At 35.4% G+C, this 27780-nt stretch overlaps 3 protein-coding genes across 5 annotated transcripts; 1 reads left to right on the forward strand and 2 right to left on the reverse strand.

Moving 5' to 3' along the window:
- Positions 1 to 3419: 3419 nt before the first annotated feature.
- On the reverse strand, positions 3420 to 3728 carry LOC140971899 (uncharacterized). Its single transcript, XM_073434429.1, has one exon. It carries the CDS (start codon positions 3726 to 3728, stop codon positions 3420 to 3422), a length of 309 nt encoding a protein of 102 aa, XP_073290530.1.
- Positions 3729 to 6697: 2969 nt separating this feature from the next.
- On the reverse strand, positions 6698 to 8461 carry LOC140971900 (uncharacterized). Its single transcript, XM_073434431.1, has 2 exons — positions 8008 to 8461; positions 6698 to 7896 (listed from the first exon to the last, which is right to left on the reverse strand). Exons 1-2 carry the CDS (start codon positions 8459 to 8461, stop codon positions 6698 to 6700), a joined length of 1653 nt encoding a protein of 550 aa, XP_073290532.1.
- Positions 8462 to 10959: 2498 nt separating this feature from the next.
- LOC140965083 (potassium transporter 4-like) lies at positions 10960 to 27735 on the forward strand. 3 transcript variants are annotated; one of them, XM_073425136.1, is made up of 10 exons: positions 10960 to 11009; positions 11211 to 11421; positions 12197 to 12437; positions 12516 to 12761; positions 13129 to 13179; positions 13274 to 13534; positions 21376 to 21428; positions 21854 to 21968; positions 22051 to 22305; positions 26428 to 27735. In XM_073425136.1, the coding sequence occupies exons 2-10, from the start codon at positions 11266 to 11268 to the stop codon at positions 27513 to 27515; spliced, it is 2466 nt and encodes an 821-aa protein (XP_073281237.1). In that variant the 5' UTR covers positions 10960 to 11009; positions 11211 to 11265; the 3' UTR covers positions 27516 to 27735. The 3 variants fall into 3 exon arrangements, with proteins under 3 accessions (XP_073281237.1, XP_073281246.1, XP_073281254.1); XM_073425145.1 differs by having other exon boundaries at positions 11258 to 11421; XM_073425153.1 differs by having other exon boundaries at positions 10990 to 11014; positions 11258 to 11421.
- The last annotated feature ends 45 nt before the right edge of the window (positions 27736 to 27780 follow it).

Below are 27780 nucleotides of genomic sequence, written 5' to 3' on the forward strand. Positions count from 1 at the left end.
CTTTTATACTTGTCGTATCCCTTACCGGGAGTGTGGGATGTCGTCTTAACATACTCCCAGGATTTATAACAAGTTTTTGAAAATTTTATTTTATTATAACATTATATTATATATTAAGTATATACACAATAAATAAATAAACAGTAAAATAAATATTATTACTTTTGTTACCTTTTTCTTCTGTTTGGAGCTTGGAAAAGTATAGAGGACTTTTAGAGCTTCGTGCTGATAACGTGTTGTGAAAAAGTAAAAATTTACGGTAAAAAATAAAAATCTCAAACTCTCAAAATTATCACACTACACACTTTATAATATTTTTCTCTCAATTCAATTGTGATTTTCTTCACAAATGAGAGATCTATTTATAGAAAATTTTTACAAATAATCCAAAAATAAATTACATCATTACCTTCATCATCACATACAAATTTCAATATTCAACACCTAATTTTACCTAATTTTCAACATTCAAATATTCAACATTCAAATATTCAATACACACATTTTAAATATTATTTTTCAACCAGAGTAATAATAATTAATGAAAAAAAGATTTAAAAAATGGGATAGAGTCGTTGCTATAATAAATTATATGATAGTTTGATATAGAAAATTAAAGAACAAACACAGAGGGTGTTAGATTCATTGAATCAGCAAAAATAGAAGGGGAGACGCTGACAAGAAACAAACTTCTGGCATGGATTTGTGGGAATTCTGTGAATTTTAATATGAAAGAGCCAAATGCCCAAGGTTCTTCCCCTCTAGACATTATATATATTATTGGCTTTGATTAGATGAAACAATCAACCTTTCTTTTTTTAGTACAAAGTTGGGGTGGAGATATTAGTGAGTAGAAATTTTTGGATATTATTTTTGGTGAGTGAGTAGCACGTGTGAGATGATTTCATAAATTTATATTTGTGAGACGATTTGATTGGATTTATATTTATAATTTTTTTTTTCATAAATACGATTGGGTTGGAGATCCGTCTCAGAAAATTAACACATGAGACGGCTTCATATGAGTTTTTGTGTTAATTTTTTATTTTTAATTTTGTTATATTTTATTTTTGAGTAAATAAAAAATTACTTTAATCAACAATTATTAAAAACAATAATGCCAACATAACTATATTTTATATATAAACCTAATATAATTAATTAAATTTATATTTAAAATTTAATATATTCGTGCAAGGAACACACACATATACAATATAAAGAGAATTGATTGAATCAATTTAATTTTCAATTATGTTGGGCATTAAAATATCACATAATTAGTTTGATTTCAATATAAGATCAAATTATATTTGCCTGTACTTAAATGGGCTCGACTTGAATGAAGTGAATTACTCGCTTTTCTTTTAAAAGTAAAAGCAAGTATTTTGAGTGTACCCACGTGAAAAGATTATGTCACGTCCCAAAATCGAAACGTGTCATCAACGTTGTTTAACAATTTAAAATCATATAATAAGAAGCCACGCAGTACATGAAATAGCTAAAAGCCAGTCTATTACACAATTTTTACAGTGCATAACGCGATAATGGAAATAACACTAAAACCGATACTTGAACTTCATGTCTCGAACTTGATCACCATCCCCAAAACATGTATTGTTCATCCTTCTCCAATTGATCTTCACCCTTATCTGAGGAGAGAAGTAAGAGAATGAGTGTTTGGGAAAACACTCAGCATGTGGAAGCCAACTGCACATAAGAATATCGAAATATATATATAATATGAGTTCAAAGGTGAAAGATTAACATATCAAAACAAGACACTGTTATTGATATCTTTATCTATGGTATACTGATCAGTCCTTAATTGTTATCCTTCTAAGGGACGAAGCCTTATATCGGTTATTATAACATACCGCATCAGGGCCTTATCTTAACATGTATCAAAAATTTCCTTACCACTTTTAATTCGAATCATAAAAGTGTGTTTCCAAGACATTAAAGCATAATAGATGAATCATGTGGAACGAAACATGTACGAAACAAATGATGTGAAACGAGCAGTGTACGATTGAGTTTATGTACGATTGAGTTTTCAAAAACAGGAACATCGGTATTTTAAAACACATAAACATAAGCCCACTTATTTGATTATTATCTTCAAAAAATGAGGGAAGGACAACTAAAAATTCGAACACGAAAGTTGCTGGATTACCTCGTACTTGGCTGTTTGCAATGTTTCGAGATGGCAGAAACTTGGCTCCAAGATGCCGCCGAAATATCGTAATTCCCGTAGCACTTCTCGTTTGAAATATAACACACTTTGATGCTCGAAAATTGCAGGGATTTGGTGATGTTTTGGTTGTGTTTCCCCTCAACCTTTGGCAGCTATTTATAGGTGGAAATGATCAGCTGAATAGGCAGCTGTTACCACTCAATAATGGATGTTAATGGACCTTAAATTAGCTTTTACAACTCCTCCAAACTAGCTGCATACGTCCCATTTAAATTTTCGAATTTGAAGGCTGCATTCTTGTATTTTAAGGCTGCTGAACAATGGGCCAAATGACCTTTAATTCTCTTTTATTGTACTGTTACAACTTGACCAATTCAATTTAGAATATGGCGATTAAATGGAGAGAGCACATTTATTCGAAGTGCATGGAATAATGCAAGAATGATTTGATTCTGGTTTTCTCAACCCTTCCTCCCTCCTTAGGATAATGTTTTCTTATTTTTTCTTCGAGTTCACAAATAGCCTCCTTTTCGGTATGATTAGACCATTATACTTTGACATATGAAATGGTTTGACGTCTTAGTACTTGGTCCTTGGTATCTATTATTCGAATTGGAATTTCTTTGTACTTCATTTTTCATTTAGATTGCCCTCAACCAGAAGTGGTCCATCATCAAGAATATGACTTGGATCGGAAATATATTTTCTTAGTTGCGAAACGTGAAAAACATTGTGGATTCTTGACATATCGAGTGGAAGTGCTAATCTGTAAGTAAGTGTTACCACGTTCTTTAGAATTTTAAAAGGTCCAACGTATCTGGGATTCATTTTTCCAGCCTTATTGAATAGGATCACACCTTTCATGGGTGACACTTTCACATATGCTTTTTTCGCCTACTTCAAATTCCACGTGTCTTCTTTCAGGTCAACCTAGCTTTTTTGTCGATCTTGTGTAGTCTTTAGTCTCTCCTTGATAATAGTAACTTTATCAACTATTTCTTGGATCAGCTCGAGTCCAGTGATGGCTTTTTCTCCTATTTCATCCTAATAAAGTGCTGATCGACACTTTCATCCATACAGAGCTTCGTACGATGCCATTCAAATACTGCTGTGATAACTATTTTTGTAACCGAACTCAATCAAGGGCAAATGTTCACTCCAATTACCACTGAAGTCTAGATCACATGCTCTCAGCATGTCCTAAAGAGTTTGTATTGTCCTCTCACTTGATTTTTTGATGGTAAATAGAGGCGACAACCTTAAAAACATTCATGGTCGGCCTCCCCGATATGACATTGTATGAGGAGGGTGCATTGACCACTGTGAACGTGGCCATCAGAAATTTCCTCAAATCTCCATAACCTATGGTCAAGGGGAGCACAATCTCCCCTTCGAGATGCACTGTATGACCTGCAAACCCGAATAGAGCAGTCTCCACAGGCTCGAGTTGATAATCTTTCAAATTCATTTGGTCCAGCGCTTCTTGGAATATGACATTGACGAAACTCCCCGAGTCCACGAATACTCGCATTATATCATAATTTGCAATTTTAACTCGGATGACCAAGGCGTCATTGTGAGGTAGGATGACTCCTTGTAAATCCTAGGGCCCGAAACTGATGGTTGGCTCTTCCTCTCTACCCGGGACATTCACACTCTATAGTTCTCGCTGGCTCCAAGCTTCCGGGCCCGGTTAGAATCTCCATCGGTTGACCTTCCGGAGATCATTTTAATTACCCCCATAGTTGGGGATTTTTCCCTGTCTTCCCTTCCTGGGCCTTTTCTGACGTGGTGGGTCTGGAGTGATTCCCTCGCAAGTCTTCAGAATTCGGGGCTCTGTTGAATGGAAATGGCCCCGGATTCTTGGGGACCCATGGGACTCTTTTTGCTCTCTTCTCCGTCGGGTTCACTTCAATAGAATATGCTCGGGGATGATTTCTCATTAATTGCTTGCATTCACCGGTATCATGACAGCATTCCTGATGGAACACACAAAACTTCAAAGCTGGTTTCGGGACCTGGGAAGGGCGGTGGGAGCTGGTTACCTTATCTTCACAAATGTCCACAGCTTGGTCCTTTGATCTCTTCAAGGAATCATAACTAGAGAAACACCCCAGAAGATTCTCCCTCCTGACTCGTTCCTCTACTCTCTCGGGTTCGCTGCTTCTCTCTTTCCTGACAGCCTCTCTTTTTTGTTTTCGAGCTTTGCCCGAGACAATAAATCTTCAAAATCTCTCGGTAGCTTTTTTACCAAGGAACGGAAGAAATCCCTCTCTTGAAACCTCTGAGTGAACATCGTGGTCTTAGTTTCCGGGGCACATGAAGGTACCTCCAACGCTGCTTTATTGAACTTGCAGATGTAAGCTCTCAATGCATCTTCTCTGCTTTGCTTGATCTCGAACATGCTAAAAGCAGTCTTTTTGTATCTTTTGCTGCTACTAAAGTGATGTAAAAAGACACTCTTGAAGTACTCGAAAGTTTGTATACTCCGAGGATCCAGCTTTTCGAATCACCGTTGGGCTGAATCCACCAACGTAGTTAAGAAAGTTTTACACTTGATGTCATTGCCATAACAATGCAACATGGTCATGTTTTCAAAACGAGTTAAGTGCTCTTTGGGGTCCGAGTTCCCGTCATATTCTCTAATGTTTGCTGATTTATAGTGGGCTGGCAAGGGTTCATTGACTATACGAGTGCAGAAAGGATACCATCTTGGTTGAACTTGGGAAATCCGAGGGGACCTGGCCTGTGCTTCTAGTTTCTTCACCTTTTGTCTCAAGTCTTCTAGTTCTTCAGCCACGGTAATAGCCTTGTAGCCTTCCTAGGAACTTTCCTCTCTTTCGTCCTTCGCCCCGTCCCGAGAAGGAGATTCTTTCTTGGTCCTTCATCACGGGATGCCCGGATACTTCTAGGAGTCTCTGCCATAGCCTTCTGAAGAGCTGCTGCTATCCATTGAGTTAAATGCAAGGTTGGCAAGAGATGTTTAACATAAATTAAAAAAGCAAACAATCTTAGTTTTTATTTTATCAAATTTGATTATTAATTCAATTAGTTGATAATGAAAGGTCGAATCACTTTTTTATTATCACTATCATCCATAGATAAATTAAGTTCTTCAACATTATTGTTATTTTGATTTTTCTAGTTTCACATTGGTCAAATTATCTATTGTTTCTTTCCTCGTTATTTTATTGTTTTCACTAAAATATTTATCAATATCTCCGATTTGACTTTGAATTAATTCTACTTCTCTTTTTGCCTGAAGAAAATGTTTTTGTGATATTAATTATTGACTATATCTAAAAAATATAAGCTCTATTTTTTATATCCATAATTATATAATTTAGAAATATGAAATATATTTGTAAATTAATTTATATGATATGTTTCACTGGTATGATTTTATTATTCATTTCATTAAAAAAATCAGCAAAATTGAAAGCAGAAGTAACCAATTCATAAATCGTAGCTTTGTATTTCTTTTAGCAACTACTGACAGGATTATCATATATAAACAAAAAATAGGAAAAACATGTAAAAAATAACCATTTGTTGGGGTATGTATAATCTTGATTGGAACATGAGCATATTGAACTTTTTTGTTATTTAACTTTTTTAAACAAAAAAGTTCCTAATTAACCGAAATGCTGAGATCAGCCCTCTTTAGGGGAACAAGGCTTTTAGTTTGCCGACCACTTGAGCTAGGCAGGAATGCTAGAGGATGTGCGCTTGATAGACTCCCCAACTTCTACTTAAATCATGCTTGGATAGTTCATCGCGGTCGAGGGCCCTAGATAGTCTAGCTCGTCGTCGACGTATATGATGAGATCATGAAAGACATATTTCATAAATATATCTAATATTGCATTTGGATAGATAAATTTCAAATCCATAGATTTCAAATATATTTTTTAGTTTTAGAAAAACAATATCTTGAAACTTCAAATTCATATCTTGCATGTATACATAGTGTTTCATATTAATTATGATGGATTTCAAATGCTTCTATATAATGGAGGCATTTGAAATTCATTCTACTTTATGTAACTAATGCATAAATAATTAAGGTATGAATTTAAGATTGTATCTACTATTTCATTGTAACAATAAAATTATAATCGAAATCCATATATTTCAAATCCATCTTCCCAAATATAACTTAAGAGATTTGCAGTTGGCTCACTTATACATAGATTGGCTCTACATGATATATCATAATAAGCAAACTCGTGTAAGAATTCCAGTTAATAAAATAAAATCTAACGCCTAAGATAAAATATAGGAGTTGGATCTATGATTGGTTTTATGATAAAAATTAGAAACCATTTTTTTCAACATAAACGCCCAAGTGCATAGAAGAATTAGTCTATACTACACACACACACACAGAGAGTGGCGTAACCATAAATATTTTTTCCGGTGAGCAGAATATTTTTAAATATTAATTTGAGCTTCATATAATAGAAATAAAAAAAGAAGTTAAAGGAACATACTGAATTCTTATTTAAGACGAATTTTGCGATTTTTCAACACATCAAACTTTTTTATGATAAATTCTGTATCAATACCCAGAGCAATATCTTTCTCTATATAAACAACCATGGTATTGGCCAAAAGGTCATTTTCTATTTTATTACGAAGTGGCGTCTTGATGGGTTTCATCCCTGAAAAAGCTCGTTCTGTAGTTGCTGTAGAAACTGGAATAGTCAAAACCGATCGAACCAACCTATCAATCAAAGGATAGATAACCGACTTCGTTGTTCTGGCCAATGTTTGGCACAAATGATGCAAAGAATCAAGATTCTGAAACTGCGCATGACGCGGTGCATCAAAATTATAATGATCTAATTCTCTCATAAAATCTTCTCTTTCTTCTTGACTGAAATCATAGTAGTAAAACTTATCAACAAGAGAACAAATGTCACATAGATAAAATGATCTGAATCCATCAACGGGACTCAAAGCATTACTAAGAGTAAGAAGTTCCCTTGTGCTATCTGGAAATCTCTCGTTCAATTCCATCAACTGAAAATCTATTACTGCGTTGAATATTTCAAAATGATAGTGATCATGGACTGTTATATTATTTTTCAGCTGACAAGAACGTTTTGTACCTGGCGTGTAGCAATCATCAAAGTCTGGTACCTCAATAGCATTACTTTCACAAAACTTAATCACACTCCAAAGAAATTCTTCCCATCTACCTTCTCGGATCTGCTGAAGACTTATTCTAGTCGTATAAACCAAATTCATAGCATTCAAAATATCTATCTCATTCTTCTGTAATATCTGACACAACTTTTCTGATATTCCCAAAACTTCATGCATAAAAAACAACACAAATACAAAGTCAAATAACTTTATATCCAAGTACAAACCTTTAGCCTCTCCTCGAATGTTACTATTGAGACCTTTGTTCACAAGATCTTGAAGAAGTATACTCACTGAACCAAACAAACCAATGAATCTCCTAACAGAGTTGAAATGTGAACTCCAACGAGTAGCTCCAGCTCGTATCAAAGAACAATCTTGATTAGCTCCAATACCAGTGTCAATTTCTCCTGATTCTATCAAATCATTAATTTCATCTTTTCGGATAGATTTCAATTGAAAATGACGTTTAGCAGATGAACCAACAAAATTAATAGCTGAAGTTAATGTTGAAAATAAACGCCACACATCATGCACCTCTTTAGAAACTGCAACTAAAGAAAGTTGTAGTCTATGAGCAAAACAATGAATATAATAAGCATGTGGAGAATCTTAAAGAAATAATGCTTGGAGTCCATTCCATTCCCCACGCATGTTACTTGCGCCATCATAGCCTTGCCCCCTTAGATTTTCAATCAACAAATTGTACTGGTTGAATACATTGCATATCTCTTTTTTCAAAGTTAATGCACTTGTATTTTCATCGTGGACAACTTCAAAAAATCGTTCTCTAATGAACCCATCCCGATCAACATATCTTAAAATGATAGCCATTTGTTCTTTATTTGACTCATCAATTGCTTCATCAACTAGGATACAAAACTTGGTTTCTCCAATTTCTTCACGAATTTTATCTATCACAATACCAGCAATAATTTTCAAAATCTCTCTTTGAATTTCCGCTGATGTGTACTTTGCATTTTTAGCTGCTTTTCCTAGAATACTACCAATTTCTGGATTCATTCTTCCCAACAAATTTATCAATTCTATATAATTTCCACGGTTTTTGGAGTCAACTAATTCATCATGACCCCTAAAAGCATAACCTTGCATTGCAAGAAACTTCACACTTTCTATGGACACCTTTAAGAACAAACGATTTCGCTCAATTTTCTCAGAAGATTGTTTTTCTAATCTTCTATCAATATGTTGATCAAGATTTTTCAAGTCTCCCCATTTTCTCATAGCAAAGCTATGTCTTGAATTCACATATCCTTCATGTCTCTTGAATGGACAATTTTTACAATTAACTCTTTTCCAATTTTTAAATCCCTTGACAGTGAATGTGTCAAATTGTGCTAAGTTAGTGTCAAAGACATAAAAAAAGAAACAAAATGCAATTTTCTTCTCAATAGAAAATTCAAGCCATGGATATATCTGAAACCAAGAAGATTGGTATCTACGCTTTTGACCTTCATATCCAGCAAAATGATAATCATATATAGGCTAAATCGGTCCTTTATCAATATATGCTCTTCTTACCTCATATTGTAGTTCAATGGGATACTGTAATATTGGGATGCGAATTCCAGGATCAGAAACATATTGCAAAGTGATACTCGGAAGTGGTTCATTAAGAGTCTCATTTTCAAGTCTTGGTTTTTTTGTTGACGCTGGTTATGAAATAAAAAGAGATGTGTTATTTGACCTATTTAAATAACTTGTTGATGCTCATTCGTCATTTTTCTTTTTGAAGAAATCAAAGATTTTTTGATTCTTCATCGCAATATTTCACCTGTAAATTGTAATCAAAATGATATTTATAAGCTATAATTCGATTTAAATTGCAAATTCTGGATTTTTTTAATCATAAAAGTTTAATCTTAAAATTTCAGCATAATTCAAATATGAAAAAACAACTTAAATCATGTAGATTTTTAATATAAAGATAAAAAACTTCACAAATTTTTTTTCTTTGAACAAATAAAAAACAGATACTAATTTCAATGTTTACACATTTTCAACCCTAAATATTAGAAATCTTAAAATCCTCAACAGTAGGTTCACTGGATTAAGAAGGTTTGTAAGACATACTGAACAACTGCATGACTAAAGTCATCTCTAATTTATTTGGGCTTTCACCGAAGTATTTGACATAATGATTTCTTGATTACTGGAGCATATGCAGTTTCCTTTTTTCTGCAGTGACCATGAATATATACTTGGTAGAAGAATATGGGAAGCTGGAAAAAATTATTGTTCTACCCCCTTTTTGTTAAATTAAAAATAAATACTAATTTCAATGTTTACACATTTTCAACTCTAAATATTACAAATCTTAAAATCCTCAACAGTAGGTTTCCCATTTGATAGAGCCTACAGAGAGGTCTTTCACTCTTGATACATATCAAAATTTTAAATTATATAATTTAAAACTAATTAAAACAAGAGCAAGTTCTAATATATATTCCATTTAAATATCAACTGAGCAAAACTCTTCCTACAACAAACCTGCAACAGAGAAGACTTTCAAAGACACACCAAAATCGAGCCGTGCCAATAGAAAAAACCCAATTGCTGCAAAAGTTGAAGCAGCAATCATCATATTAACATAATATTTAGAAATCATAATCTATATCATTGATATAAATAAATTTGAAATACAAACCTAGAAGAATTTTTGTTTCTTCAATTTTTTCCGAAGCTTTCTCGTGCGTACGCCATCTTCAACTAAACGGCTGGTTTTTTTCTTCTCAATAATGGTTTACAATCTACACCTAACAATCCTTTGAATTGGACTTTAAATCTACACATTTAATTACCCATTTAAATTGAGCTTTATACATTAATTGGACTTTAAAATTCAAGTCATTCTTTTTGTTTTTTGTGAATTAGACTTTAAACATATATATCTAGGCCTAAAATATAAAAAATATCTGCTGGGCTTATGCCCACATTGATCTATATATAGGAAAAATAATTATGTTCATTAATCATCTGAATTTAAAATAAAAATATACGAAAACACATTAAGAGTGTTATTTCCGACAAAAAAAAATGACTTACCAAGTTTTTCGACTAATTTTTGGAAATCGAGCCGGTGTATGTTAGTATATTACATATTAAGGTTTGTCTCTCGTCAATTTCGACATTACAATAATAAAAACAGTCAACATTGGTTTAACTCAACCAATTTTTGTTTCCTAAAAATCAAAGTCATATGTCCGAGTTCAAGAATTTTTCGAACTCAACCCGAATTAAATATATTCATAAACCGAATGAAAATATTTGTTTCAATCTTGGTCTAACCACATGTCACACAACTTACAAAATGCTAATGAAACCAAAACTTTATGCTTCGTATTGATTTTTCAATTTCGGGTTTATTATGGTAACTTTTGTCAAACTTTATTTTTTTTTAAATAACTATTTCTAAGTATATTTGAATATATATTTAAATATTTAACTAATATTATTATTTTGCTAATTACTCTTGAAAATCTAAATCCGACCCGATAGAGGGATTTTGGGTCGGATCTGGGCCTTTCCGACAAATATAAAATATGATTAAAAATGCCACGCTGTCATGCCCCGTATGCCACTATATAAATATTTCGTGGAATGTATGCTCATATCGCCATCGCCTTTGGAGGGGAAAAAGGTGAGGTTTCATATTCGGATTCTCTCCATTTTCCTCTGTTTTTGCTGAGAATATAATTTTTATTGTTTTATGATGCGTCTGATTACGCGTACCAGACACGTCTCGCGACCCATTTAATTGTAAATGATTTGTATGATAAATAAGCTGTATTGATTTCGGGTTTCCCATTTTCATTTCGCCTGTGATTTGGATATAATTCAGATTTCTTTGGGCTCTCAAGAAAAAAAAATATTCGAAAATTTTGGTAGGCTAGTAGATGAATCACGTTGTCATTGACAATGAATCCGAGGGAGACAGAAACCCACCTCCACGGGCAGTTGGCACAGCTCCAGAACCAAAGCATTCATGTCAACAAGATTGGCAAGGTGACAAAGCCCGGACAGATAAAAGCGGAACAAAGTTTATGTCGAAGGTAGAGAATTTCAATTTACCTTATAATATATGCAAAAAAAAAAAAGCTTTATCACTTTTTTGTAAGGCTGCATGGAGGAAAAATGATAACAAATATGTAGCTTGCAAGATCTTGCAATTGATTGATGCAAGTTATGTTGATCAAAAAGGCTGTTGCTCTATCTCAATCCGAAAGATCCCAAGGATGCTTCTGATATGTTTATGACAGCAACTGTGAGAAATTTATAAAATTGAAGGTCTACGAGGAATTCTTGGTATTTAGAATTTGGATGTTCGTCATAGAATTTACTAATTATGAACCAATGAGATATATTCTGGTATTTATAATCAAATTTTCCGTTCATGATGATGGTTAGCTGTCTGCAATGGCGGAGCTATGTATGTTGCCAACCAATTTTTTTTAAAATTTTTTATATATTAATTTTTAAAACAATTTCGATTTAGTTTAAAATTCTTGTTCGGGTAGCCCAAATTTCTGGCAGCCTGTCTGTGTTGACCATGTAACCAGCCCAATGGAGATCAGACTGTCATACTGATTATTTCTCCTCAAGTTTTTTATGCGGTCCTGATATGGGAAAAGAAAACCAGATTTTCTATTCTTTTGCTCAATGAAATCTTAAAATTTGTTTTTGGTGACAATTCGAACGAAGTTGGAAGAACCAAATGCGTAAGTACTCTTTCTTGGTATAAACGCGCTCAATAAAGAGAACTGAATAATGGAGGTGGTGTTAATGATTAACAGACATGAACTGAAGTGCTTGTTTGTGTCTCTGCAGTTTTGCTTAGTGAACCTTTCTACCTCGCTTGTGCTAGCATATCAAAGCTTTGGGGTCGTTTATGGGGATCTGAGCACTTCACCACTATATGTTTACAGAAGCATATTTGTTGGGAAGTTACAGGATTATCAGAATCCTGATACAATATTTGGTGCATTCTCATTAATCTTTTGGACTTTAACACTCATTCCGTTGCTCAAATATGTAATGGTCCTACTAAACGCTGATGATAATGGTGAAGGTGTGTAAATATGCTCAATTCGAAGATTACTGATCCAAATTTTCTGTCGTAATTGACCTAAATATTCAATCATTCCAGGTGGGACATTTGCTCTTTACTCATTGCTTTGTAGACATGGAAAGCTTGGTTTACTTCCCAATCAACAAGCAGCAGATGAGGAACTTTCAGCATACAAATATGGTCCTCTGGGACAGTCTTCAGCATCATTAATATTAAAGAGATTTCTTGAGAAGCACAAAAAGTTTAGGACCGGACTGCTGGTTGTAGTGTTACTGGGTGCTGGCATGGTAATAGGTGATGGTGTGATTACACCTGCAATGTCAGGTATTGTTGAAATGAGACGTTGTCATATATTTTATGGTGTAAGATCCATCATTAGTAGCTTCAATTCATGTTGTAAGATCACCTTGAGTGGCTTTTATCCATCTTTTTGTTAGAGTTAGGCACATATGTTCACTTTGTCCTCGAGTACAAAGGATTGCTTATGAGTATATTTGTCGTCCTTCCAACTAAGGAATCAGTGGCTATATTCAAATAAAAATAAAAGTGAATTATTGTTTGATAGCACAATAGCAGTGTCAGTTGCAAGGTGACCAGTTTTCTAGCCCACGCATGCACATTTTCTAGTCTCGCGTTGAAATCTAATTCAATTGGCCCAACTAATATCCTCGATATAAACATTTTATTGCAGTACTATCATCATTATCAGCTCTAGAAACAGCTGATACACGATTGGACCACGGTATGCATTATTCTACTTTTGTTCCTCATGGCTTTGCTAAAGTAATAATATCTTGCTTGAGTTACGCATGAATGTGAAAGGTTTTTTTATGTAGGTGTAATACTTTTCATTTCTTGTATCGTACTGGTTGGCTTATTTGCTCTACAGCATTGTGGTACCCATAAGGTCGGTTTTCTGTTTGCACCAATAGTTATTCTCTGGTTGATATCAATTTTCGCTATTGGGCTGTACAATACAATACATTGGAACCCAAAAATCGTGCTGGCTCTTTCTCCACATTATATTGTCAGATTCTTTGGTCAAACTGGTAGAGATGGGTTCATGGCACTTGGGGGAGTCCTACTTGCAATAACGGGTAAATAGATTCTGAAATTTTTTCTTTCTTTCTCGTGAGTCATAACTGGATACTTGCATGTGAAATTGCTTGAATTTTGAATTTTGGTGGCTCTCTTGTGATGATTGATGGATTAATTCTACACCTCTATTCAATTTAGATCTAATGATTAATATTTTAAATTAGTTAACCAAATTAAGAAAATATTAAAATTAGAAGCAATAATTGAAATAAGAAAATTATATCAGAAGTGATTTTTAACGGAGTTTAGTAAATAACTCTAATGCAAAACATTAAATTAACTAGCATGCAGATCTATAATTCACTTGGTGAAACATCAAAATATAATTTGAACTTGAGAAACCAATTTCACCATATAACCAATTTTTTATCTTTGCTAAATCATTAATTTAAAATCTAGATTTCGTTCTATTGTATTTGAATTTATCTTCAGCAATAGAGCTTTGAAGGACTCTAGTATCTATAAGGCACTTATTTGGAATAAATGATCAATATGAAGTTTTCTAAAGACAAAGGTGTACTTAAAGAGATTGAGAGGTTCTCTAATGACTGCCAGGCAAGAAAGAAAATTGGTTCAAAAGAGGAGACCCGGAAAGAAAAAAACAGCATTCCCCATACTGAGGACTCTCCAATCCATCCATGAGAAAATCCATAACACGTGGCTGTAAAAAATTGGTATTAAATCTGGTTGTTATGGGGGCTATTTAGGTTTTACAACAGCAGTTAGATGTACCAAGAAGATAAGATTGTTAATGGATGAAGGCAGCTAGAATTGAGTGCACAATTAGAAAAATTATCATTCAACATCTCTGGATGCAAACTGAAACGAAGGAAAGCAGCAGCAGTAATTGAGGGGCCTTCCGGACAATCTTGGAGGTGATGTTGGAGATAGGCATTCCTACGTACCTAAACACGAAGTTGGATTTCCCCATTATGACGGGCAGTTTGATCCACCGAGATGGCTAAATCGGTGTTAATTTTTCTTTTGAAACTTACACACACCTAAGACAAGGTTGGGTTGGCTTTTGTTATGGTCCCGAGTTTTGATCATGTTATGAGACATGTAATGAGCTTATGGTGGAAATTGAGGCTCGTTTTAGGAAAGAACCTCACGAGCTAATTGGCAATTCAAGGCTCGTTAAAGAGAACATCTCTTTGCAATATTTTTTTGGGTTGGACTCAAGCTCGTATTGCAAATTTTCCATTAAAAATATCAAAATAGTTCCTTCCAATACATCACTTCCCCCTGGCTAATCGTGTTTGTTCTCAAACCAAAAAGAGGCCGGAGTCCTATGAAAATTGATGGCCAAGATTATATTCCTTGGCTTTGAACTTTCCATGCGGGATTCTTCTGTTGTGATTTATTTGGATTCCATTGGTCCAAGAGTTTTTGGCTCATTACATCAGCTATCCCGGCAGAACGTGTTTATTCTCAAACCTGAAAGAGGGATATTGTGATGACAAGCTGGAGGCACTTGAATTTTTGTAAGAATATACATTGTTGGAGTAATTCGAAAGTTGAGCAAAATGTGGCATTGGTATTTGAATCCTTCAGTTGTAACTCATTCTGCTCTCATTCCCATTTGAGGAACCATGCTTACCCTCGTGGTGGAAAGAGGCCAACCCTTTCTTATTTTGCTCCGGTATGTGTTTGTGTCGAAAAATATCCACATTGACTGAGCCATCCCAACGGGTTCAATTGGTTGTCTTATCGGGCCAAATTGAGCTTCCGAATTTTGAGGTTTATAGGAATGACATTGCTGCCTTGCTATCCTCTGAAAGGTTTGTCGGTGGTTCCTTGTTGATTGCTGCTGCCTTTGCCTTGATCTAGTTCTTTCAAGCGCATAGGTGACCATTTGGATATATCCTCCAACTAATCATGAAGAGCTTGTTATCGTTTCCCAGCAGATACCTTGTCCTCTTAATACATTTTCGCAAAGGCTTTGAATTGTTGCTGAAATAAGTTGAACTTTCTCATGACGCCTTTTTGGTACCAATTGGTTATGGTCCTAGCATTATGGGGTGGTTAATGCGTTCATAGAGGAAACTAAGGCTCGTTTTTGGAGAGAACCTCACGATCTTGTTAACGGTTCAAGTCTCGTTAAAGAGAACATGTCGGTCTCTTGCAACATTTTTTTGAATGAACTTAAGTAAGCTGTTGTTTTATTCCAAATCTTCCATTGTAAGTACATGAGTGGTTCCTATCTTAATAACTAGAAATCCGTAGAGATAAATTTCCAAATCCTAATCTTAATAATTATCTCACACGAGATAATTCTTTTATTTAAAATAAATATAACCAACTAGATGATAGGAGGATAGAGTTCCATGGAAATTGATGACTAAGATTCTATCTTGGCTTTGAACTTCCCATGTGTGAATCTTTTGTAATTGTAGGTGATTTCTTTGGATTGTGATGGGTCAGCTGTTTTTCGCCCATTACAGCTTCTTTCAACCTCGAAGAAATGGATTATTGTGCTTCTGAAAATTGGAATGTGACTGACCCAGATTGCAGTGGGAAAAATTTCAATGCTCAATGCAACTTGCACTTTGACATAGCAGTAAATTAGGGGAGCTAGAATGCCACATTTAAGAACCATTATGGATTTGGGTAGTTAGTTGTATCTATGAGGAGGTTCTAACCTAATCTCCCCTCTCCATTTGTTTTTGTTTTATTATATGAACCGGTAAGGATCTGCCAAACCCCCCTGTCATGACCTCAGCGGTGCTATTTTTGTTTAGAAAAAAGAAAAAAATTAGGGGAGATGTCCAAATTGTGCCAGACTTGAACAACTACCAAAGGCGATTTGAGCAATTAGCAGAAATTGCAAGTACATTATCCTGTGAGCAAGAAGTTCATATTTTTATTAGTGGATCATAAGAGCATATTGCGGTAGAATTTGAGCTTCAACACACCTCGGCCCTAACCAGTGCCATGAGTCTCCAAGGTTCTATGAGAGACGAATTGAGATTCTAACGTTAGAAGCACCAGACATCACAACGAGGTACATTAGTAATCCATCATAACCACCATCCATTAATAGGTTAAACATGGAAAAGGTAGAAGAAAGATGGGCGAAGGGCTTTGTTTCAACTCTGATGAAGTTTAAACCCAAGAAGCTAATTTGGCTCGAAGACGTGGATGAAGCAGCACTAGCTAGTGAGGAACAGTACCTTTTGTGTTTGCGGAGAAACACAATTCTTAAGATTGGAAGTAATGTGATGGGTATTGAAATTGCTCATTTACTTAATTTTTTAGGTTTGTAGTTTTTTTAGTTCTTCAGAACTCTTTTTTTTATATAAGAATTGATATTATATTGATTAGTAAAATAATTACAAAAAAAAAAGCGAACAAGAGTTCCACATAAAACGAATTGAAATCCACAGTCAAAATAGATTAACATAGTACTAGGCCCCAATTCCTATACAAATATGAGACCAAAAACGATTTGAACTCTACCGTCTTTGAAGTCCAGCATGAAACCCTGAATTTAATCTTGCCTCAGCACTGTTCAATCAAATCTTCTCGATCTTCAAAGATCCTTTTATTTCTTTCCATCCACACAGACCAACTCAAAGAGAGAACCACCATATTCCAAAATATTATGCCTTTCCTCCCCAAATCTCATCCAAGATCTGCCTCGAATAGATCCAAAGTTGATCTCGGAGATACCAAAATCATGCCAAACTCCGCCAAAGCTTTAAACCGAAGACAACTTGAAAAAGGACAATGTATGATCAAATGATCACGAGTCTCGTAATACACACCAATTTAGACAAAGAGAACAAGAAGGGAACCTTTTTTGCAACATCTCAGACGATGGTAAACATCAATTCTTAAGGACTCTAGTTACTACTTATCTATTTTTTCAAATAAAAATTATTGTCAGTATCCCGTGTGTTATATAAACATTGGATAATTACTAGGATTAAGAGAGGTATTTTATATTGAGGATCTTTTGATTTGGGTTTATCTTTAGTAGTAGAGGATATCCAAAAAGAAAGAGAGGACTCTCAATATTTAGGACTCTCCGATCCATCGTCCCGTAAAATTATCCATAACACAGTGCCGTGACAAAAACCCATTGATTTCAAGAACAATATTCAGTAAACCAAATAAAAAAATTGCTGAAAAGTAAGAACATGGCAGATTGAAGAAGGAAGAATACTTCTTTCATTTCAGTATATCATTTCTCTGTAGATGGTACACTTGAAATAGATAAAAAAAACACAAATCACATCCCAACAAATCTGGGAAACATATGGAAAATATTCTATCCAACCAAATGTTATTCATATCAAATCAACATTCCCCCTCAAGTTGGTGTAAAGATATTTATCATGCTCAACTTGCTGTTCAAAAGTTTGTTTTGATAGGCCCTTTGGTCAGATATCTGCAATTTTCAACGTGCTTGGAACAAATGGCGTACATATTACTCTTTCATCAAGTTTTTCTTTTATGAAATGCTTGTCAATTTCGAATTGTTTGGTTTTCTCATGCAGAAACCGAATTTTGAACAATACTAGTAGCTACATTGTTATCACAAAAGAGCTTCATAGGCAAGTTACTATCATTTTTAGCTCCTCCATACCTATTTTAGCCAATATGCTTCGCACACCCCTTGAGCCATGGATCTGAGCTTCATCACTACTTCTAGTGACCACTCCTTGTTTTTTACTTCTCCAAGTTACTAAGTTGCACCATACAAATGTGCAATAACCAGATGTCGATCTTTGATCGGTGAAAAATCCAGCCCAATCAACATCAATGTAAACTTCAATCCCTTTCTTCTCATTTCTTTCAAAGAATAATCCCTTCCCTAGGGTTCCTTTCAAATATCACAAAATCCGATACACAACTTCAAGATGTTCACACATGATGAATGAATAAATTGACTAACCACACTTACTGGAAAAAAAATGTCAGGGAGTGTGAGACAAATAAATTATTCTCCAACTGGTCTTTGACATATCCCTGTAATCACCTTGACACCATCTTTGATATCTCCTAATTAGCATTTGCCTCTATAGGAGTATTTGATGGTTTGCAACCACTCAATTTAGTTTCTTTCAAGATATCGAGGATATATTTTCTTTGGGAAACCATGATTAGCCTTTTTTGTTTTGCCACCTCCATTCCAAGAAAATACTTTAACTGGCCTAGATTTTCATCTTGAATTCTCTTGCCAAGTTTTCTTAAATCTGCCCGTTTCTTCTAAATCATCTTCTATCAATATTATGTCGTCAACATAGATAATTAGTACGGAGATCTTTTCTATATTTGTTCTTTTTGTGAAAAGGGTATGATCAGACTATCCTTGAAGGTAGCGCTAGCCTTTAACAAATTGGGTTAATCTTTCAAACCATGCTTTGGGAGATTGTTTTAGTCCATAAAGTGATTTCCTTAACCAGCATACCTATGATCCAAATTGATCAGTAAATCGTGGTGGTTCCATATATGTACTTCATCTTCTAAATTTTAGAAAGACATTCTTCTTATCGAGCTGATTGAGTGGCCAATCTAAGTTTGTTGCAGCTGACAGAATAACTCGAATTGTATAAGTTTAGCCACAGTAGAAAATGACATTGCCAATCATCTTCCGAGAGGACAAAAAAATGTCACGGCAATTAAGATCAAAGGTTATTTTGCTAACAGACAGGAGATTATATGGCAAGAGAGGAACATGCAAGACATTCTTAAGTGCCTAGAAAGAAGAAATAATAACGGTTCCTTTCCCAACAACAGATGCAAAAGAAACATCAACAATTTTAACTTTCTTGATCTCTGAGCAGGGTTCATAGAAAGAAAAAAATTGCGATGATTCCATCATATGGTTTGTTGCGCCTGAATCTAAACTCCAAGAGCTGTTAATTGAATTTGCAAAATTTGCAAATGAAGAGATCCCTATCTGGGCTAAAGAATACGAAGGATTGGACTTTTCGACATGAGGATCAAACAGTTTGAACAATTTCTCTAGCTGGTCCTTTGTGAAAGGAAGAGAGTCTGAGGAAGAAGATTGCGTTCCAGATTCATCACTGCTTGCTTGAAATCTTGACCATGGGCGCTAGTTCTATTGTAGTTTCTTGATTTTTCTTGAGGTGGGCTGATTTGCCATGAATTCTCCAGCATGTTTCGATGGTGTGCCACAACTATTTGCATTATTCACACCAAGGTTTTGACTTCCCGTCCCTGTTTTCAGCCTCAAAAAAATTTCCATGCTAACAAGGGCTGAACCTTCAACGTCCAGGTTGTGTTAGTCACGTTTCATCATCACTTGTCGTCTAGATTCTTCGTGGCGGACCTCAGAGAACACTTCACTAATACTCGGAAAAGGGTTGCGTCCAAGTATATGACCCGGAACCTCATCTAGATATATGTTTAAACCAGCAAGGAACACAAACACGAGGCTGTGTTCTTTTGCCTTCTTGTATCAGCCGCTATCCTTGCTGCTCTCCCATTCCTCCGCTTCAAAGAGGTCTAATTCTTGCCAAACAACCATCAATGCATTGTAATAGGCTGTCATATCTCGATTTCCCTGCTGCATTAACTCATAATTGAGAATAGTTCTGCATGTCGGACATATGCTTCCCTAACCGCCTCCCAAATGTCATGTGCAGTTGGTAGGAACATGAAGGGCTTACGGATTGTAGGTTCCATTGAATTAATCAACGCAGTGACCATAGAATTTTCAGATTGCTATTTTTTGTATTTTGCATTGGTTGATGATGGTGCTTTCACTTCGCCATTCGGGTAACCTAATTTGCCCTTGCCATCGACCACAAAACGGACAGATTGTGCCCATTCAAGGTAATTTCATCCGTTTAATTTGTGAATCGTGTTTTGAAGGGATGTATTGGAGAGGGTGATATTCGAAGGAGGTTTTGATCCATCAGAAGTTTTTGTCCGACTGCTGGAGCCTGAAGAATTGGACCCAGCACCGACCATGAAATGCTTTCAATTTGGCAAGGATTTCATTTAATTAAATCGACTATATCGAATTCCAAAAAATTTCAATCCCATTCTACCAAATGCTTTGAATGGGATTTTTAATTCCAAATCCCATTCAACTATTGATTTTAGAATATTCCGAGTTTCATGAACCCTTCTTAAGGACATTTATTAATGGTATAGAATACCTTGTATGTACGGGAATGTAGCAGCCCTTTGGGGCGAGGGCTGCCTCTCCTTCCGATCTCACATCCTGGGTACCAGTATGCAACAAGATTTCATAAGAAACAACAGCTAACATCCTATGGCTAGTAGCTAAACGAGATCATCGGGATCCTCAGGTGAGGAGCCCGATGATTGAGCTAATCCTTGCATGTTTGAGCTAAATAACAAGGAAACAGTAGAACAAAGAGCTAGCTGCTGAGCTAAGTTGTATGAATCTGTAACATACTGATAGCTTGTACCCAGTATGGAGCCGACCATCAATCGAGTATAGCTTGCCGAAGAGTATTATCGGCGTTAGGAATCATAAACAAGCAGCTCTTAGCTGCCCCAAGACGGGTTTTCGCCTCTCATGATATATGATCCTAACAAGGACCACCGTCTTGTAGCCAAAGTCTTCTGTTAGTCTTAAAGTCCGTCTATTTATCATGAAAGTTTTCTCTAATTAAGTTTGTTGCTTTAATTTTTTCCGCAATGTTACTCAAGCAACATGCTATTTTTCTTGTATATCACACCCACATGTACGTAGTACCCTGCATCTTGCTATTTTTATATCTTTCATCTACAAATGAGGAGGAGTGAATTACCAATGATTTTATATTAATGTTTTAATTTAGTTCAATAATGATCACATAAAATCGACACAAATTAAGCTCAGTTACTGATGCAGGTACTGAGGCGATGTATGCAGATCTTGGCCATTTCACTTCATTTTCGATTAGGGTAAGTAAGATTTTGTTAACATTCAGATGAGGATTTCATATTTAAAAGGTGGGTAGTAGAATTCACATTATTCGGATAGGATGATAGTGACTCCAGAATTGAAGGTTGATGCTTGGTTTTATGAGACGACTGGCATGTTTCTATAGTTGTATCTGTAGTTCTCAATTTTTATCCAATCGGCAGCGATACATACACAAACATGTCTTTTGAGGGAAAAAAATTTTGAAACAGCATAATGACAGCTATTAGGGTGAATTGTGGATTCACACAGCTCTCGTTGATCCATAGAATATTTGTTATATCATGTCTGTTATAAAATAGATTGTGGACTCCTACAGTATTAGTCATCAATCATGGTTCTCTCCATACAAGAAAAATTTCATCCGTGCTTCTTTTAACACGAATCTTTCCCTTTTGTTTTGCAGCTTGCATTTATATGCCTTGTATATCCTTGCTTGGTAGTACAATACATGGGGCAAGCTGCTTATCTGTCAAAAAATATTTCTTCGATTCCGAATAGTTTCTATGACTCCATTCCTGGTTAGTATTGCTTCTGTGTACATCATATCTCTATAAGATTTATGGTGGTTGAAAAACTAGTCCTATTCTGCTTATGCTGCAGGTGGTGTTTTCTGGCCTGTCTTTGTAATTGCAATCCTTGCAGCTATAGTTGCCAGTCAGGCTATAATTTCTGCCACTTTCTCTATTGTGAAGCAATGCCATGCTCTTGGTTGCTTCCCACGTGTGAAGGTTGTGCATACCTCAAAGCAAATCCATGGGCAGATCTATATACCAGAGATCAACTGGATTCTGATGATCCTCACTCTTGCTATCGCTGTTGGCTTTCAAGAAACGACTACCATAGGGAATGCATACGGTAAGTTGATGAATGTGAAAAGCTTTTATTTTGTATCCTTTTATATCTTTCAATTATGATCAGTGGGAAAAAAGATTATGCGTCTCAGTATCTTGTATCCCCCAGTGGCACAATAAAATAGTTTTCCATTTAACCACCATATACTATATTTATTAGAAACTCCTGTTTGATATTTATATTGCCAAAAGATTTTGAAATTTAGCATCCTAGCCCACAAGTGATTTCACCTCCGAAGTGATGAGAACCCAACAATATACTATTGGGTTCCTGTGTCATAATCTTACCAAGTTTTCGGGGCATCTTCAACTAACACAATCACCACAATACCACACATAGATCTCGGAAACTAGTCCTATATTTTACTTGGAAAATCAACCCAACTATATATATCAATTGTGAGCCAAATTTCATCAAAATTTGAAAATGAATTTGGATGCCACTTCTCCAACAAATTGAAAATGACAACTCTAGTTGAAAGCCACAATATCAATATCTTGATAAGTTATTTTGTTTGGTAGGCACTCAAGAATTTTCTCACAAATTATTATATAAAATTAAAAGATCAGTGGACATATGTCGAAAGGAAATCTCCTACATATAAATGCATAGATCAACCCTAAATAATGTAATAAATAAATTATCATTCCATGAACATTAATTAGGCTGAGCTATGTAACTTGATAAGTTCTTATATTTGCTAGACTAAAACATTTAGTAACAAATAGATATATAAATAAGAAATATTCATCAAAGTCTGTCAAAACTTATTAATACGTATAAATACATAGATTATATTATACTTAGATAATGTAATATGGGTCTAAACTAATATATATATTGGCCACTAAAAGTTACCAACCAAAAATATGAAAATCACAAAAAACATATATATAAATAAACTATCAGCACATGAACACCAATAAGTCTTAAATAATTAATTTAAATCGAATCAACCTCACAATTTAAGCCTTCTATCTTGGCCTTCAATCAAGTTGATTCACTTCAAGCCATGCTCATAAATTTAGCTCATGTTGCTTGCTTTGCCCTTCAGCTCTTGAATAGCCCATTAATGAAGTGTTCTAGCTTGGGCGTCAATCAAGTTGATTCACTTTAATTCTTGCTGATTAAATTGGCGCATGCTTGCTTGGCCTTAAAACTTTTGAGTTAGACCATTAAGAGCCTCTTTAATTGTCATGGACTTGGATCTTGTAATTGAATCTACACTAATAATTATGTTGTATTTGGATTGATGAAATTTCAAATTCATAAGAACAAATCTATTTGTTTGTTTGAGCAAAGCCACTTGACAATATATTCAAATCACAAATAATTATTTTTAAAGTCATTATGATGGATTTCAAATCTTTCTCAACATGGACTCATTTCAAATTCTCCTTTTAAATACTTCCTCAAATCCAAATCCTTCAATCCAAACTCTAATTTCTTTTTTTAGCATCTTGAATTTGGTCCAATAAACTACCATTTTGATTATAATGGTCATGAGCTTCCGAATAGTTTTTATTAAATGGTATGCCATCATGAAGAAGTTTATCATTTTGAATAAATGAAGGTTTCAAATTTTTTAACTATACACGTCTCAAATACAAAGATAGGCAGTATCGTTTCTTTACAAGTGTGTAGTTTTATGGTAGTCTAGATGAAATTTACAGTATTTCAATTATATCAATTGTGATGTTTATTCTCAACTTCATTCTCTAATGCGTCATGCAAGAAGATTACAATGCCTGATCTTTGTGTTGTCCTGCTATGTTCTCCGACTCTGTTCACTCAAGTAATGGATGAAGAAAGAACTTGAGATGTGTTTATTTGAAATCTTACAAACTCGTGAATCCCTTTTGTTTGTGGTTTAGCATTAGTTCCAAACTATTGCACAAAGAATATAATTAAACTTTATTTCGAAACCAGTTTGAATTTTTTGGTAGTAGACCAGGTTTAAGAATTAAGTTGAGTTTTTACCCTCATGTACGTGATTGACTCCTACTTGTGAAACCAATTTTCTTCATGAAAATGATGTGGATAAGGATATGTGCTCGCTTGAGTGGGAAATGAAAGATCTCTATTCTAGTTCTATCATCTGTTATGGGTTCGAATCTATAGGCATTGTTTATTATCCTGAAATCTTTTTGTCTTTTCTGGATGAAGAGGACCTATTAGCATCCAAGTAGGTGCACTCTGCGCTGCCACAAGTATAAGAAAATAAAGTTGCGCCTTGGCTAAAAGCTATAGTTTTTGGCCTAGTAGTAAGCGCTTGATCCTAACAATTGGTATCAGAGCGAGGTCATGGGTTCAAGTCTCCCAAGAAGAATATTTCTATACTTCTTTGGGGGAATGTTGGGTTAAACGTGCATGAGTGAGAGTAGTGCCGAGATGGGTGACCTCCTAAGAAGTTCTCATGCGTCAAACTGCTGACATTGCGCTGCTTGATTTGGTTGGCTAAGTGGACCGTAAAAGAGTGACACTAGATCTTAACGGGTAATACTGTCTCTGCTGAGGACAGGGCCGACGGTAGGGAAAGAGTAAGACTGATATCTAAGGGATATAAGACAGCACCAGCAAATAGACACGCAGCTCTCCGGACTAATGGGTCTAGCAGCCCGACCCATTAACACACAAATAGGTGAACTTTGCGTTACCACAAGTAAGGAAATAAAGTTGCGTCTTGGCTAACAATTGTAGCTTTTAGTCTAATGGTAAGCGCTTGATCCTAACACATTCTAAATGACATGATGGTGTTGGTGGTGAAATTATCTTCCTTAGAAACTGCTGCTTCACTTCTGTAATCTTGTCGAATTCAATATGCATGGACAGAAACTCGATTATGATATAACAGTTGATTTTCTTTGAGACATGTCCTAATATTTTAATCTTTGCTTTTGAGCCTTGAGTCCTTTGGCGACTTGATGTGCACTGTGTGCATAATAACTGTTAAATGGATATGAAATAGTGAATAGGAAGTAAGCATGACGGCTAGAGTGTGAAGACGTGTACATTTTTTGGGCCACATAAAAGGAGCTAGATTAGTGTTTCTTGCTTTATGTCACATTTTGAATGGTAGGAAAATAGCAATGAGTGAAATACACGGAGCATATGGTTTACATGATCTGGTCAAAAAATCAATATTCACGAGCAAATACCCAAGTGCCAAAACTTTTTTTGTCATAGTTTTTGTATGCAATTGCCACCCCTTTACATGGGGTATAACATCGCTTGTGGATTAATATGGTTAGAGAACTCATTCCAATTTATGCACTACAATCAGGAACCCCTCTTCTTTAACATTCACCAATCACCGGAACATCAACATGAGGTTAACTACTTAAATTTTTGGGTAGTTGATTTTATCTAACCAATCCATTGGCAATGTTTACTTTCTTTCAAGTCTGTAATGATTGATGTTTAAAGATATTGGGCTTTGCTCGTCCTTTACTCTGCAGAGTACTTAAGTTTTGCAGTCTCGCTGAGAGAGATGTTTTCGAACTCAATTATTAGAGGCTTGAGGTAAAAAAAGGTTACTAGCAGATTGATTTGGAATTATAAACTATCATTCACCCTCAGTAGCTATGTTTGTTGTTGCTGGTATTGTAGAGAGTTGATAACTGTAGAAGAGATTGTTTCACATATGTTTAGGAGGAGTTGGTGATTAAAGTTTGAAGTTCCTTTGTTATTATATTAGAAGTCAAGCACATCAAGGCTCTTCAAGCTGATGTGCAAGGACTGAATTACTTGATTGCACTCCTCAAAGAAAAGCACCTGTATCCTAAATGAAAAATTTCTCGGCATAGCATACTTTATATGACAAATGGAGAAACTTCTGAAAGGGTTTGTGTATTTTTCAGCACATATCTACTAATGTCACCACCTAATAAAGTGGAATTTGCATAGCTGATGCTAGAACAACACTTTTAAGTATTTTATCAATAAAAAGGCTGGATATGGAGAATATTAATCAACAATTTCACGTTTTCTATTTTTATCCATTTTTATTTTATGTTTCATCCATTTCAATCATTACTCATCACTTTAACTTAGATGTTACTTATCACTTTAACTTAAAATTACCTTTTGAGTTGCGTTTTTTTCCATCATCATTTGTTTTGCCAGGCCTAGCTGTCATGTCAGTGATGTTCATCACGACTTTTCTCATGGCACTTGTCATGGTGTTTGTCTGGCAGAGAAGTATAATACTTGCAGTTGTTTTCCTTCTTTTCTTTTGGATCATTGAAGCATTATATCTGTCAGCTGCATGCGTAAAAGTTCCCCAGGGAGGATGGGTTTCACTTGTACTTGCTGTCATCTTTATGTTTATCATGTTTGTCTGGCACTATGGAACCCTCAAGAAGTACAACTTTGATTTGCATAATAAGGTGCCTCTGAAATGGATACTTGGCCTAGGTCCAAGTCTTGGTATTGTCCGTGTGCCTGGGATAGGTCTCATATATTCTGAGCTGGCAACAGGAGTGCCCTCGATCTTCTCACACTTTGTAACAAATCTCCCTGCATTCCATGATGTTTTGGTATTCGTCTGTGTAAAGTACGTTCCAGTTCCCTATGTTACTTCTGAAGAACGCTTCCTCATTGGTCGCATTTGTCCGAGACCATATCGAATGTACCGATGCATTGTAAGATATGGGTACAAGGATTTGCAGGGAGAGGACTTGCATTTTGAGGACCAGCTGATTCAGAGTATAGCGGAGTTTATTCAAATGGAAGCTGTAGAGCAACAGATCTCAAGCCCTGACCCAGTCTCTTATGATGGTAGGATGGCGGTCATAAGCTCCCGATCTTTTCAATCTGGATCGAGCCTCATCGTATCTGAGGAGGAGGAATTTGGCACGAGTAGTTCCATCCAAAGCAGCAAGACTTTAACGCTGCAGAGTTTAAGATCATCATATGAAGATGAGAACCCACAGATCAGAAGGCGTCCACTGAGATTTCAGATACCTCAAAATCCTGTGATGGATCCTTCTGTCAGAGAAGAGCTCCTAGACTTGATCCAAGCAAAAGAAGCGGGTGTTGCGTACATCATGGGGCACTCTTACATAAAAGCCAGGAGGTCATCATCTTTCTTGAAGAAGCTAGTTATCGACATTGGGTACTCATTTCTGCGCAAGAATTGCAGAGGTCCGGCAGTGGCACTTCACATTCCTCATATTAGTCTTATTGAAGTCGGTATGATATATCATGTCTAGGAATTCAAACACCGAAAGAAGCATAGCAGGAACCATGCAGAAGAGGGGGATTATTGCTCTTTGAACATTAGCAATGCAAGTATATAGCTTTTTAATACAGTTTAGTGCAACTACATGAAGAAACCATGTCCTTGCCTTTGACTACATCTGTTATGTATGTACAAAAGCCTACTGTTTAGAGTCCAACCTCTTCTTTTATCAAGAATAATAAGTTTTAATATGTTTGGTTACAGGTTTGTGGCAATCAGGTAGGGATGGCAATGGG

This window comes from Primulina huaijiensis, chromosome 2 (genome assembly GCF_012295235.1).
Source record: "Primulina huaijiensis isolate GDHJ02 chromosome 2, ASM1229523v2, whole genome shotgun sequence".
Lineage (NCBI taxonomy): Eukaryota > Viridiplantae > Streptophyta > Magnoliopsida > Lamiales > Gesneriaceae > Primulina > Primulina huaijiensis.

Bases quoted from the DNA above. Each gene is read 5' to 3' on its own strand.
- LOC140965083 (XM_073425136.1), top strand. From the start codon at position 11,266: ATGAATCACGTTGTCATTGACAATGAATCCGAGGGAGACAGAAACCCA. The intron at 21,429-21,853 runs GTAAGTAAGATT...TTTGTTTTGCAG, and splicing joins TCACTTCATTTTCGATTAGG to CTTGCATTTATATGCCTTGT. The intron at 21,969-22,050 runs GTTAGTATTGCT...CTTATGCTGCAG, and splicing joins TTTCTATGACTCCATTCCTG to GTGGTGTTTTCTGGCCTGTC.
- LOC140971900 (XM_073434431.1), bottom strand. From the start codon at position 8,461: ATGCAAGGTTATGCTTTTAGGGGTCATGATGAATTAGTTGACTCCAAA. The intron at 7,897-8,007 runs GTAACATGCGTG...CTTTAGTTGCAG, and splicing joins GCAAGGCTATGATGGCGCAA to TTTCTAAAGAGGTGCATGAT.
- LOC140971899 (XM_073434429.1), bottom strand. From the start codon at position 3,728: ATGCGAGTATTCGTGGACTCGGGGAGTTTCGTCAATGTCATATTCCAA.